Raw genomic sequence first — 12,791 nt, forward strand, 5'->3', positions numbered from 1 at the left:
TGACCTCTAGCTGTTCACTCTCCTACTTAGGAATCTGAGGAGTCATTCCGAGATGTTCTTGACACTGGTACCCAGGAGACAACGTACCATTCGGGTGTCTTGTTCTTGTCCACAAAACCTCCTTTCTGTTCTCTAAGTAATGAATACTCTATTATCACAGGTTGCCTTCCTCCCTTCTGAGCAACGGTGCCAGACTCAGTGCTGGAGACCTGACCTATGTGACTTTCCTTTGCTAGTCACCCCCCCCCCCCCCATAGTATCCAAAGTGTTTTACGTGTTGTTGAGGGGGTTGGCCACAGAGGTACTCAGTTGTTCTGCACTGGCTGTTTAACCCTTTTCACTCTCCTGACTGTCACCTAGTTTCCTATGTACTTTCAATGTAGCTGCCTCTCTATATGCCTGTCACCCCTCGGCCTCCCGATTGATCTGGAATTCATACAGTTTTAGCTCCAATTCCTTAACTCAGATTGTTAGAAGCTACAGTTGGATGCACTTGCAGGTGAAGTCAACACTGGCCTTCTCGCATCCATTCACATGTCCTGCTTTGCATCCCTACTGCTCTTAACTGTACAACCATAACAATAAATAGGATAGGAAAAAAACTGCAGCTTTTTGCCCGACTCAAGCCTGTCCACGCTGTAGTCTCAAGGAATTAAAGCCTCAGATCCCTCTAACAATCCACTCCAACAATGGCAGGTTCGCTTGCCCCTGCCTTATTTATACTTGCCCTTGCTAAGGAATCCCGATCTGTGATAGGCTTCTGTTCAACTGATGTACATTGAATATAGCTTTGTAGGTACTGTCCTTTTCCTACAGAACATTTCAAATTATGCCACCATGTAATATTTATTAAAAATGTGCTTGGAGAATTTTGGATGTTGCAACAGTTTGTTTAGTGATGCATGGAAGAGTCACCTGAATGATGGTACAATGGGTAGCTCTCTAGATAGGACATTGGTGGAGAAGGAGCTAGCAACTAAACTTGAAATGTAATTTAGTTGAATTTGATTAGTTTCTTTCTATGAAATGTGTATAATATAGCCTGCAAATGTAAGTGCAGTTTGTATAAAATAATCATATGGTTAAAAAGTATAAAATTTGTAGCCGGTATGTAAACACAAAATAATCTACAGATGCTGGGGTCAAAGCAACACTCACAACACACTGGAGGAACTCAGGTCGGGCAGCGTCCGTGGAAAAGATCGGTTGACGTTTCGGGCCGGAGCCCTTCGTCCTGACCTGCTGACTTCCTCCAGCGTGTTGTGAGTGAAGCCAGTATGTAGAAGCTAAAGGATTTCTTAAGAGTGAGAAATGGTCATTCAACCTTTGAAGCTCCTGTATAACCATGCTTAATCCAGTATTGAGATTTATTGGTTGCATAATGATAGCAAAAACTGCATTATAGGAAAATATATTAAAATAGATTTTGCTCTGAGCTGATTTTTAAAAAGATTACATGATTGGAATGTTTTTCCTTGCCCATGTGATTATTTTACAAAATTCTCACGTATAGAAGTGATGCAGTGAAGTGGATGAAATAGCAAAACAAAGCTGACAACTGTAACTTGAATTAAGTAGTCTTGAGGTTTGTTGTTATTTTGTATAGAGGAACTAGAGTTTACTATAGTGAATAAATGGAGCTTAGACTATTCTTCATTGATTGTCTTAAAAATATTTTTTTTCATTGCTTGTAGTTTAACTTCGTTGGTAAGCTTTTGGGCCCACGTGGTAATTCTTTGAAGAGATTACAGGAAGAAACACTGACAAAGATGTCCATTTTGGGTAAAGGATCCATGCGGGACAAAGCCAAGGTAAGATTCAAAAATGTATAGCATAGAAGGTCAATGTTAGTTCAACTTCTTCAGCTTTGTTCCTCTTATCGTGACACCAGTGTCTCCTGGCTCGTAATAAATGAGTATGTTTATAGTGGGGAAGAATAATGCATACAATGTTTAGAGAAAATTTCCTACAGCTGCTTGTCAAGATTACATATAGTCCATGGTATTTGATTTAAAATTGCATGCACAAAATTTGAAAATTGAGGATCACCATGAGAATCCAATTTAAAAATCAACCCATTGCAAGAAATTAAACATAATAGCATTAGCGTGTTCTTGTACCACACAGTCACTTATTTCTTTAGTTGTTCAAATGATAATGCTGTTGACATTACAGTATTTTATGAAAGCATCATCACTTGTAGGGAGACCTAACATTATTAGTGATATAGAACTAGTTTTCTCTCTGATACATTTGCCTCAATAAAAAATAAAGTCTTCAGGAATGGCTCAAGGCAAAATGTCATCATTTAAGCAAACTTGGACTGTGTTTCACCACTGGAAGAGATAAAACCACAATATGCTTATTTAGATGAATCAAGAAATCTTAAACTATAAACTTTATTGAATGGAGAAGAATTACTTGAAACGTTCACTGTCCATTTTCTTTCATAGATGCTGCCCGACTCACTAAGCTCCTCCAGTGCTTTGATGTGTTTTTCAAGAACATATTTCAAGGCTTTTCTCTTTTAATATTCTATAAGATTGCAGCTTTAACCCTGAGATTTTCCAACAATATTTTTCTGATTCTTACATGGTAGGGAATCAGGAAAGGAGATTAAGCAAAAACATATTTGCAAGAGGACCTCAGCTGGTCAAGTAGCATCTATGGAGGCAAAAGGATTATCAACATTTTAGATTTAGACCCTGCATCAGGACTTGACAGTAGAGGGGAGATTGTAACGAAGTGAAAGAGAAGGGAGAGGCAGGGGCTGGCAGGCAATAGATGGAACAAGGTAAGGAAGGGGATGATAGGCAGATGGAGCCATGCGGAGTGGAGGAAAGGGAAGGGTGAAGTTGGGAGATGTGATGGGTCTTGGCAGATAAGACAGGAGATAAAAGGGGAAAATGAAGTTGGGAGGATGAGTTGGGGATTTAGGGCAGAGGCTAGAATCTGATAATGAGAGTGATATGAATGTAGATAATGAAGGCATGAAGAGCAGATGGCACCCTTTGGTGATGGGAGAATTTCACCTGATTAGAGAGAGAGAGAAAGCATGAGAATGCAGGTTATCTAAAATGGAAAGTTCATTGTTCATATCATTGTGTTAGGGGCTTCTCGACAAATATGAGGTGTTGGTCTTCTAGTTTGTGTTTGACCTCACCCTGGCAATGGAGAAGGTAGAGAACAAATAGGTTGTTATAGGAATGGAAGCGGGGATGAAATGGAATACATTTGAGGGCTCAGGATGTCCACTGGAAATCAGGCAGGTCTTTCACAAAATGGTTACCCAGTCTATTCTTGGTCGTATTGAGAACTTGAGATACAAATGAGGTTGATTGGGGTGTATATGAATCTTTGCCTGACCTGGGAGACTCTTAATGTATATTGGTGAGGGATGTGTGGTTAGGACTGAGTGACCAAGCAATTACAGAAAGGGTGTTCCCTGCACAAAGCAGAAATTGGTACCAAGGGGGAAGATGTGACATGTAGGATCTCAGTGCAGCTGGCTGAAATGGTGAATGATGACTTACTGGATGCAGCGGCTAGTAGAGTGAAACTTGAGGACCAAGTGAACCCTGTCTTTGAATTAGAGTAATTTTTCAGATTGGAATAGATATAGACTATAAATTCCAGTAAGGTCAGATAATGGTGGTTTTTGGATTACAGCTATTGTAACACTGATCAATCAAGAAAGATTCACAACCCATGACAACTCAAAGGGTTTACTGCCTTCTGATTGAATAGACTGCTAACAGAGTGACTCACTTGCTGTTTGGAGTTTTCTCAAGTTAGGAAGGTGAAGGTTTTTAAAACATTTACGCAAGGGATATTGGCTTTGCAGGCTGACCCAGTATTTAATTGCCCATCCTTAGTTCCCTTGAGGTGAAATTATTTAGTGGTGAATATTTTATCAGTAGGGATAAGGTGTCTCCTGTTACTGAATGTCAGGTTTCTAACAGTGTCCATTACACCCAGCTATCACCCAAAGGGGAAATTATGTAATTTTTTTGTGCAAATAGGCGTTACAAAGACTTCTGAAGAAGTGTACTTGTATTTTAAAAAAAAGTATCAATTGCTTCACAGGCTTGGTGAGTCTAGTTCTTTTCAGGAAAACATCCAATCAGGTTAAGCCTTTATCAGTTGGTTAAAGGAGCAACTGGGGTTTACTGCTAAATTTTCCAAGGTAAATATCTGGTTAGTATTTGTTATCTAGATTCCAAATTAAAGATGCTGCAGAATTCAACATAGTAGTTTGTTTTTATGAAGTAAGATTATTAACAGCTTTCACAGGTGTGTAATAAATGTGTTTGTAAATCAAACTAGACAACCCGGTGACCCGTTGGGCCACCCTTTGAGAGAAGGGTAGTGTAGTCTTGACCATAATGTCCCCCTTCCCTTTCCACGCGACATAATTAGGCTGTCCATATTTTTTTACCCTAATGCTTGACAGAAGATACGAAGCAGTAACACCAAAGCCTTCAGGATGCTGATTTTTCTTGATGATGTGGTTGGCGCTCTCCTAAATGGACGTGATAGCCCGGCCTTTTTGCTGCGTTTGGTGTCACTGGTGTGAGCATCATGAGGCACTGCTGAGGCTGGCCGTGTGCATGCGTTGTGGTGTCGCATAGCGGTTTCCATGAAAGGTGGAATCGGCTCTGTGAGCATTGTGAGGCGCTGCTGCAGCTGGCCGTGCGCATGCGTTGTGGTGTCGTGTCACGGTTTCCATGAAGGGTGCAGTCGGCTCTGTGAGCATCATGAGGTGTTGCTGAGGCTGGCCGTGGGCTTATGTCGTGGTGTCGTGTCGCGGTTTCCATTAAAGCTGGAATCGGGTTGTGGAAAGCAGGGCCTGTTGATTGACGAGTGAGCAATTTTATATGACTATATAACCCGAACTTTGCATGCATTCTGTAAGTTAGCGCATCTTAAGTCGATTTAGTCAAAAAAAGTGCCGCTGTAATGCACCATTTGGGCTAGTTGGAGGTCACAAACAGCATGAGAATTTTAGTAGTATATAGATGTGTGACACTCATTCTTGGGCTGCTTAGTTTTGATAATTTCACTGTCAGAATCGAGCATTTTAGGATTTTGCCTTAACTGGAAGCACCCGGTTGATGAGTAATTTATGGTTGGCATGGACATCGTGGGCTGAAGGGACAGTTCCTCTGCTGGCTGTGTGACTGTGGCAAGGCTGTTGCCATAGTATGTAGCAGTTGAACCTACCAGAGCCTGTATTCTCAAACTTGAAGTGGATTTTATGCACAGGTGCAATGGAAAAATTACTTGCAGCAGTGTCACAGGTATCACATAGAATCAGATACACAACATTCATAAGAAAAAAACATTAATTTACACACTATTTTTGACAAGAAAGGAGCCAATTAGAACAAAAATGTAATTTCCCTTGGTGTGCAGTGGTCATAGTATTGCTATACTGAGGTGATGTTTAGGGTTGTGCAGGTTGTTTCAACACTGGAAAAGTCTTTTGCATCCAAACATTCTGTGAAGATATATTTAATGCATTTCTTGGATATCACTAACAAGATTGCACTTTCAGATGCTGTTGCAGTTTTATTGAGAAAATATAATGATTGACTAGAGGCAGAAGAATGTATCTTTCCCTTTTAAATTATTTGGCATTGGTAAAATGTTATACAGAGTCCCAATTTGGGTGCAGTAGCCAAGTAGTCTCTTTCTATACTGTGTCATTCAATGTTTTCAAATTGCTAAATGTTTGTATATTTAAGTTAATTGTTTTTCCACTGTTCTAAGATTCATTTTCTTTATAAAAGGGATGCATCTGACAAGTAACTTTGGATTTTAAGGCAGGTGTTATTGCTAAAAATGTTAGTGATGTGGAGAGTGTAGAATGACAGCTGCAATATACATATACCAAAATTCAATAAATAAAAGGCTAGTGTGAAAGAAGTGCGGTCAGCAATTATTCTGAAGATCTTGACCTGACATTTGAAAATTGTTTTTTTTCCTTCTACATCTCCCACTTAACAGGAAGAGGAATTACGGAAGAGCGGTGAATCTAAATATGCACATCTTAATGAGGATTTGCATGTACTGATTGAAGTATTTGCGCCACCATCAGAGGCCTATGCTAGAATGGGACATGCTCTAGAGGAAGTAAAGAAATTCCTCATACCGGTTGGTATTTAAATTCATATTCTCATTAATTTTATTTTTGTTTTGATTATTGTGATTTGAACACATAATTCTAGAAGTATTTGAGAGCTATAGAAATGTCATTCGGTTCAACAAACAAGAAGACTATTCCCTCTAGGAACAGACTTAATCCATCTGGCCTATTTGATTACAATATGATTAACTGCAAACTAATGGGTCTGTACAAAACAAAAGTGGATGGCTAGATAAATTGGTGCAAAATAAGGACATCTTTGTTGGTTGCTATTATACTTCTATTTAATAGTTTTTAAATTATTCTTGAGCCTGGTGACATGTGCTTTCATGATTTTTACATTTCCTGCTGATGGGAGAGGAGAGAAGAGAATGTCATGGTGGGAGGGTCTTTGGTTGTGTCATGTGCTTTACCAAAGCAGCACGAAACGAAGACAGAGTCCATAGTGGGAACTTGGTTTCCATGATTTGCTGAGCTGTGCCTACAACTTTTGGCAGTTTCTTGTAGTCAGTAGTAGAGCAGTTACCATATGAAGCTGTGATTTATTTGGAACATTGGTAAAAATAGGTGAGGGTCAAAGGAGACATGACAAGCTTCTTTAGTTTCCTGAGGAAATAGAGACACTAGTGAGCTTTCTGGGCATCCATGTGGTTTGATCAGGATGGGTTACATAGAGTAGAGTAGGAGGCTGAAGACACAGCCATGTAGGGCACCAGTGTTGAGGATAATCATGGCAAAAAGAGTTGCTTCTTGTTCTTAATGATTCCAGTCTTATTAATGTTTTTTTTAAAAAAAAGGGAGGCAGTTAGTTCCTCTGATCGACCCTTCCACATTACGTAGCTGTTTTATTCTTTGATCTCGGGTTTATCAGTATGAAATAAAACCATTGGGTCTGAAGGGATATAATGCAAGAACTTGCTTCAGATCATAGCCACTCCATTATATAGTACAAAAATGCATACAAGGGGTGATTGATAAGTTTGTGGCCTAAAGTAGAAGGAGTCAATTTTAGAAAACCTAGCACATTTATTTTTCAATATAATCCCCTCCTACATTTACACAATTAGTCCAGCGGGCTTGGAGCATACCTATCCCTTCTTTGAAGAAGTTGGCGTCTTGGACCTCCAGGAAATTGTCCACAACAGGGATAATTGATAAGTTCGTGGCCTAAAGTAGAAGAAGATGAGTTATTAACTTCAATCTTTCTGCATAATCACTCAGAGTAGAACTGCACGTGCATGTAACGGGAGCTGAATAACTCATCTCCTTCTACCTTAGGCCATGAACTTATCAATCACCCCTCCTATGTCAACTACCACTGTTCCAGAAAAAATGATTAAGTGAAATGGTCTGCAGTTGATGCCAGTGGCAGAGAAAGTGAGGGAAGGTGCGGGTGAAACAAAGGGAATTAGGTTATTTAGAGTTTGCTTTCAATAAGTTCATTGTCCAATTTCCAGTTTAATTAATTGGCTTGTGTTCCTGTGCAGCAAGAAGACAGACAAAAGCATTCCTATGTTTTCAGACAATAGACAATAGACAACAGACCACCTGTGTATAGTGCAGAAGGCATTCCTCAAAGCCCATCTTTTCCTCAAAGTCTAAAGTTCTTCCTGCAGGTGCCGTTTGGAAATTTTTAAACCTTTATTAGAAATTAACCAGTATAGTCAGTCATATTGCAGTGTTTAAATGGCAATTACACCTCCATGTGACAAATAATAAGGGAATATGACCCATCAGATCATATTTCAGTTTCATTTATTTATCATATGTATATCAAAACATACTATAAAATGTGTCATTTGTATTAGAGCAAACACAAGCTCGTGAAGTGCTGAGGGCAGCCAGCAAGTGTTATCTACACATACCAGCGCCAGCGTACTGAGGCATGCCCAGAATGTTAACAGAACAACACATGCAGCAACAGCAACAAAACATGCCCCGTTCTTTCCTCTCAGCCGCCGTTAGACTTGCGTACATTGAGCTTGAACTTCCGCAGTGGTGCAGATCCCGGGCCTCATCTTCTGGGCTTCCAATTGACCTAAGGGCTATGATCTTTGGTTTTGACCCCAGGACTTGCTGATGACGGATGAGGACCATGAGTTCCAATCTTTGAACTCCAGATTCACCAACTCGCATACCTAGGGGGTAACCGGCTAGTGTTCCTCTTGCCTACATGGAACCTGATCCTGGATCCTGCTGGCAACCTGTTGACCTGGAGGACCACCAGCCCTTATCCTTACTGGTCCACCGGCCTGATATTTAACCACTGATATCTTTATCCCATGTCCACGTCACTGGATTTTGAATGCAGAGTCATGATCTAGACTCAGGCCTGAATTCTAATACGCCACATCCCTGTCCCTAAACCCTAAACAGACTCCTAACTCCCCTCTCTTCCCAAAGCTATCCCTATAAACCTTAAAAAAAAACAACAACAACTACTGTCTGAGCCACGACCTCATTGGAGACTGTAGCTTGGCACCTTTTTGACTGGATGTCCCCGGAAATATGAAATCAACAAATCTGATTCTTTCTTCTTTACACACAGCATCCTGAAGGGGCCTTTGTATCTTTGTATCTTAGTTATGGGGCTAGAGGAAATTAAAGATGGGAAGAAGTGGTGGGAAGAGAAGGAATTTGAAGATGGAGATAAGAATTTTTATGTTTTGGTGCTGCTTAACTGGGAGGTAGTACAGATAACCAAGTATAGGAATACAAGCAAAGGAAAAGATAGAAAGAGTATTCAAAGATTTCAAAGATACATTTATTGTCAGAGAAATGTATACAATATATATCCTGAAATGGTTTTTCTTCACAACCATCCACGAAAAACAGAGGAGTGCCCCAAAGAATGAATGACAGTTAAATGTTAGAACCCCAAAGTACCCCACAGTACCCCTCCGTCCCGTGCATAAGTGGCAGCAAGCAACAATCCACCCTCCCCCCACCGGCAAAAAAAACATTGGCATCCACCACCGAGCACTCAAGTGTGAGCAAAGCAACAGCAAAGACACAGACTTACAGTACTCCAAAGACTACTTGTTCACTTGGTATGAGACATACCACAGGCTTTCTCTCTCCCTAATAAGGGAGAAAGAGGTATCTCCGTTTCATAGCGAGAGGGGAGGCATAACAATGTTAAAAGTCCATTGCGTCACTTTTTCCAAGCTCTGTGCCCAAAGATCTGGGGTCTCTGGGCACGCAGCCTTAGATCTTCCATCTCCCAGGACACACTAATCTCCTGCCCAGACACCGACCTTTGATCCGCCCATCTCCAGGCCCACGAGATCTTGGCCCTCCAAAGGCGAGCTGTGCTCTTAGACCGAACCCTTGGCGTGCTGAATAACGGACTGGCGTGAAACTCCGAGAGTGGATCCCATTCTCGCAAAGAATCATAGTCAACGTGTAACTCCGGGTCGGTGTCTTCAAAAGAACCCTGAAAGGGAAAAATAGAGATATTAAAGATGGCTATCTGGCTCCTTGTATCTTATCCTCCATTCAGTAAGATAATGGTTGATCTTTTATCTTGGAATCATTTTCCTCGGTCTTTTACCATAGAATCACTAAACTGTTATCTCTTGGTTTCCTTAATATTTATGATGGATGGGTAGAACCTGGTGCAAATTAGGAAGTGAACAGGAGTTTTGGATAACCTTGAGTGTATGTTAAATAGAACAAAGGACACATAAGCTTAGTGCTGGAATACTCTTGCCTAATATAACAAAGTTACTAGAAAGCACTTGAGGAGGTGAGCTACTGATGCCACACAAGTGGAAAAAAGTGGCCTTAAAGAATGAAATTGGATCTGAAACAGGTTTTAAAAAAAAGCTTGTCCGTTACCATCTTGAGTTACTTCTCCTGTAAAGTAATAATATTTATAATGTGTGTGTCTTTGTTTTCAGGATTACAATGATGAAATTAGACAACAACAGCTTCAGGAGTTGTCATACCTGAATGGTACACCAGAAAGTCCAGAAACTCCATCGGTTCGGGGGAAACCAGTGAGGGGCCGAGGAGCAATTGTTCCAGCTTTAACCAGGTGTGAATAAATATATGTAGTCTAGTACTATAGCTTGTGACATGCTGACTTTTAACTTAATTTCAGAATCAGTTTTGCATTCTCAGATGTTTTGACTGTTCATCAATATTAAATTTTATATTAAACTTGGAACAGCACAGGAATAGGCCCTGGCCTTCTGTCTGTGCCTGATCATATTTTCCCATTCCCATTGCATATTCATTTAGACAGGTGAATATGTGTCATATTCGCTTTCTTAAATGTCATTATCATATCTGTTTCCATCACTATCCCTGGTAGCCTGTTTGTCAAAACACTTCACTTGCCCATCTCAAGATGGAGGCAGATAAAGCAATAATATATAAGGAACATCTTGCAAGGTACTTGAATGACTAAGGCTCAGTGTGGTATGGAATTGGTGCAAGCAGGCAAGATTAATATAGACAAAGTAGTGGACCAAAGTGCATGTTTTTGTACTGTACAACTTTGATTCTATGACTAAAAAACTACGAAGACCGATGTTACATGAATGCTGTACAGTAAATTGTGAGCACTGTTGTGGGGGGGGGGGGGGTGGATATACTTTTAAGACTAATTGAATCTTATAAAAATACTAAATGTTCCTAATTTTGCTCTCCTTTAAACCAGACTCCTTTTCTCAATAAGTTACTGATAGGGAAGGGCAAGCAAAGGGTGGTTGAGCCAGTAATACATAGGAAAGAGAAGTTTAGAATTGCCTGTGTTGATGGCAGTGCAGAAACATGATAATAAAGGAGGAAAGGTTTTTTATATATATACACGTACACGCACACACACACACACGCACGCACACAGAAAGTGTTGAAATTCACTGGATTTTATTTTATGGGAAGTGGAGCAAATGAGGAGAATGTGTGCAACATACATAAAATGTTGGAGGAACTCAGCAGACCAGAAGCATCTACAGAAAAGAATAAACAGTTAACATTTCGGGCTGAGACCCTTCATCAGGACTGGAAGAAAAGATGGGAAGTTAGAGCAAGGCAGTGGGGGGAGGGGAGGAATAAGTTCAAGGTAGTAGGTGATGGGTGAAACCTGGAGGGGGTGGGGTCAGATAACGTTGGCAAAGGAGATAAAGGGTTGGAGAAGGTGGAATCTGATAGAGGGTAGAAGATCATAGAAGAAAGAGAAGGGGAATGGAGCACCAGAAGGGGATGATGTGCAGATATGGAGATAAGGTGAGAGATGGGAATGGTGAAGGGGGAACAGTTGCCAAAAGTTGGAGAAATTGGTAAGTTGTTTTTGTTTGCTTTCTTTTAATGGCTCTTCTTTTTTGTGCTATTATCAGAGGTCGTGGTGGAGTTCCTCCCCCCACATCTGCAGTTCCACGATCAGGGCCCGTTCCCAGAGGAGCACCTCCTGGTCGAGGTCCTGGAACTAGAGGACGAGGAGTTCCAGCACCAAGAGCAAGAGGAGCAGCAGGTTATAGACCACCACCGCCCCCTGTACAAGATTCTGCATATGGTGAATATGTAAGTAAATCACTTCGTGTGATAATGGAATGAAGATTTTAAATAAGCTGGAAAAATCTAACAGAGAGTCAGTAATCCTATAAAAAATAAATTGCTTACCAATAATAACAAAATGGATCATGAGCTTCTCCCCAATTTGACAAAATTTTAAAATAATAAAGTGGAGGAATCAGTTTAAACAGGAAAAATGTAAGCCATATTCCCATAACCTTAGCAAGGACGAGAAGAAAGCGCTGTATAATTGCTGAATGTGCCTCAGATTCTTCTCATCTGGAATGCCTGATTTGCATGGATGGAGGTCATCTCCATTGTGACCAATTTCATCTTCTAACAGAACTAAGTTTTTATGAACTGCTTTCTCATTTTATACTTTAGGAAGATTGCTGGTGAATTGAGCTCACTTTAAAAAAAATCGTTAATGAGCAGCTAATCATTTGCAGATTTTAAAAAAACGTTATAATACAATTAATTCAGAAAGTACTCGACCCTTTGAGTTTCCAAGTTTAAATTTAAGTGTTTAGCTAGACCCATGGTAATTGAAAATCCTATATCCTAAGATCTTGGTAAAAATCTTACAATACAGGCATTGAAATTTGGCTAGTCCTTGGCCTAGCATGTTGCGCAGAAAACATGGCAGTGCCTCTACTTCCTTAGAGGTTCGGAAAAATTCAGCATGACATCTAAAACTTTGACAAACTTTTATAGATGTGTGCTGGAGAGTATAGTGACTGGTTACATCACGGCCTGGTATGGAAACAACAATGCCCTTGAATGGAAAATCCGACAAACAGTAGAAAAAGCAGCCCTTCACAGGTAAAATCCTCCCCACCACTGAGCACATTTACATGGAGCACTGTCTTTTGCACAATGGTGTGGTCTTTCATTGATTCTATTATGTTTCTTCAATTTACTGAATATGCCTGCAAGGAAATGAACCTCAGGGTTGTATATGGTGACATATATGTACTTTGATAATAAATTTAGTTTGCGCTTTGATATAGTTCTACCACTGAGAGTTGTTTGTGGTAGATAGTGTTCAAGGATGCACCATATGGACTATAGAACAGCACAGCACAGGAACAGGCTCATCGGCCCACAATCTTCTGCCTTCTGC

General features: G+C 40.4%; 1 protein-coding gene across 2 annotated transcripts in view; it reads left to right on the plus strand.

Annotated features, from left to right (window-relative positions):
- The window catches only part of LOC134351722 (KH domain-containing, RNA-binding, signal transduction-associated protein 3-like), a 226,406-nt gene that overhangs the window by 102,343 nt on the left and 111,272 nt on the right, over positions 1-12,791 (plus strand). For both annotated transcript variants that reach the window (XR_010019243.1, XM_063058289.1), the window contains exons 4-7: positions 1,695-1,811; positions 6,010-6,156; positions 10,051-10,187; positions 11,494-11,677. Coding sequence is in view for 1 of the 2 variants with exons in the window: in XM_063058289.1 (XP_062914359.1) it covers positions 1,695-1,811; positions 6,010-6,156; positions 10,051-10,187; positions 11,494-11,677 (585 nt within the window). In the remaining variant the exon portion in view is untranslated. The remainder of the gene's footprint in view (positions 1-1,694; positions 1,812-6,009; positions 6,157-10,050; positions 10,188-11,493; positions 11,678-12,791) is intronic.

This window comes from Mobula hypostoma, chromosome 1 (assembly GCF_963921235.1).
Source record: "Mobula hypostoma chromosome 1, sMobHyp1.1, whole genome shotgun sequence".
Lineage (NCBI taxonomy): Eukaryota > Metazoa > Chordata > Chondrichthyes > Myliobatiformes > Myliobatidae > Mobula > Mobula hypostoma.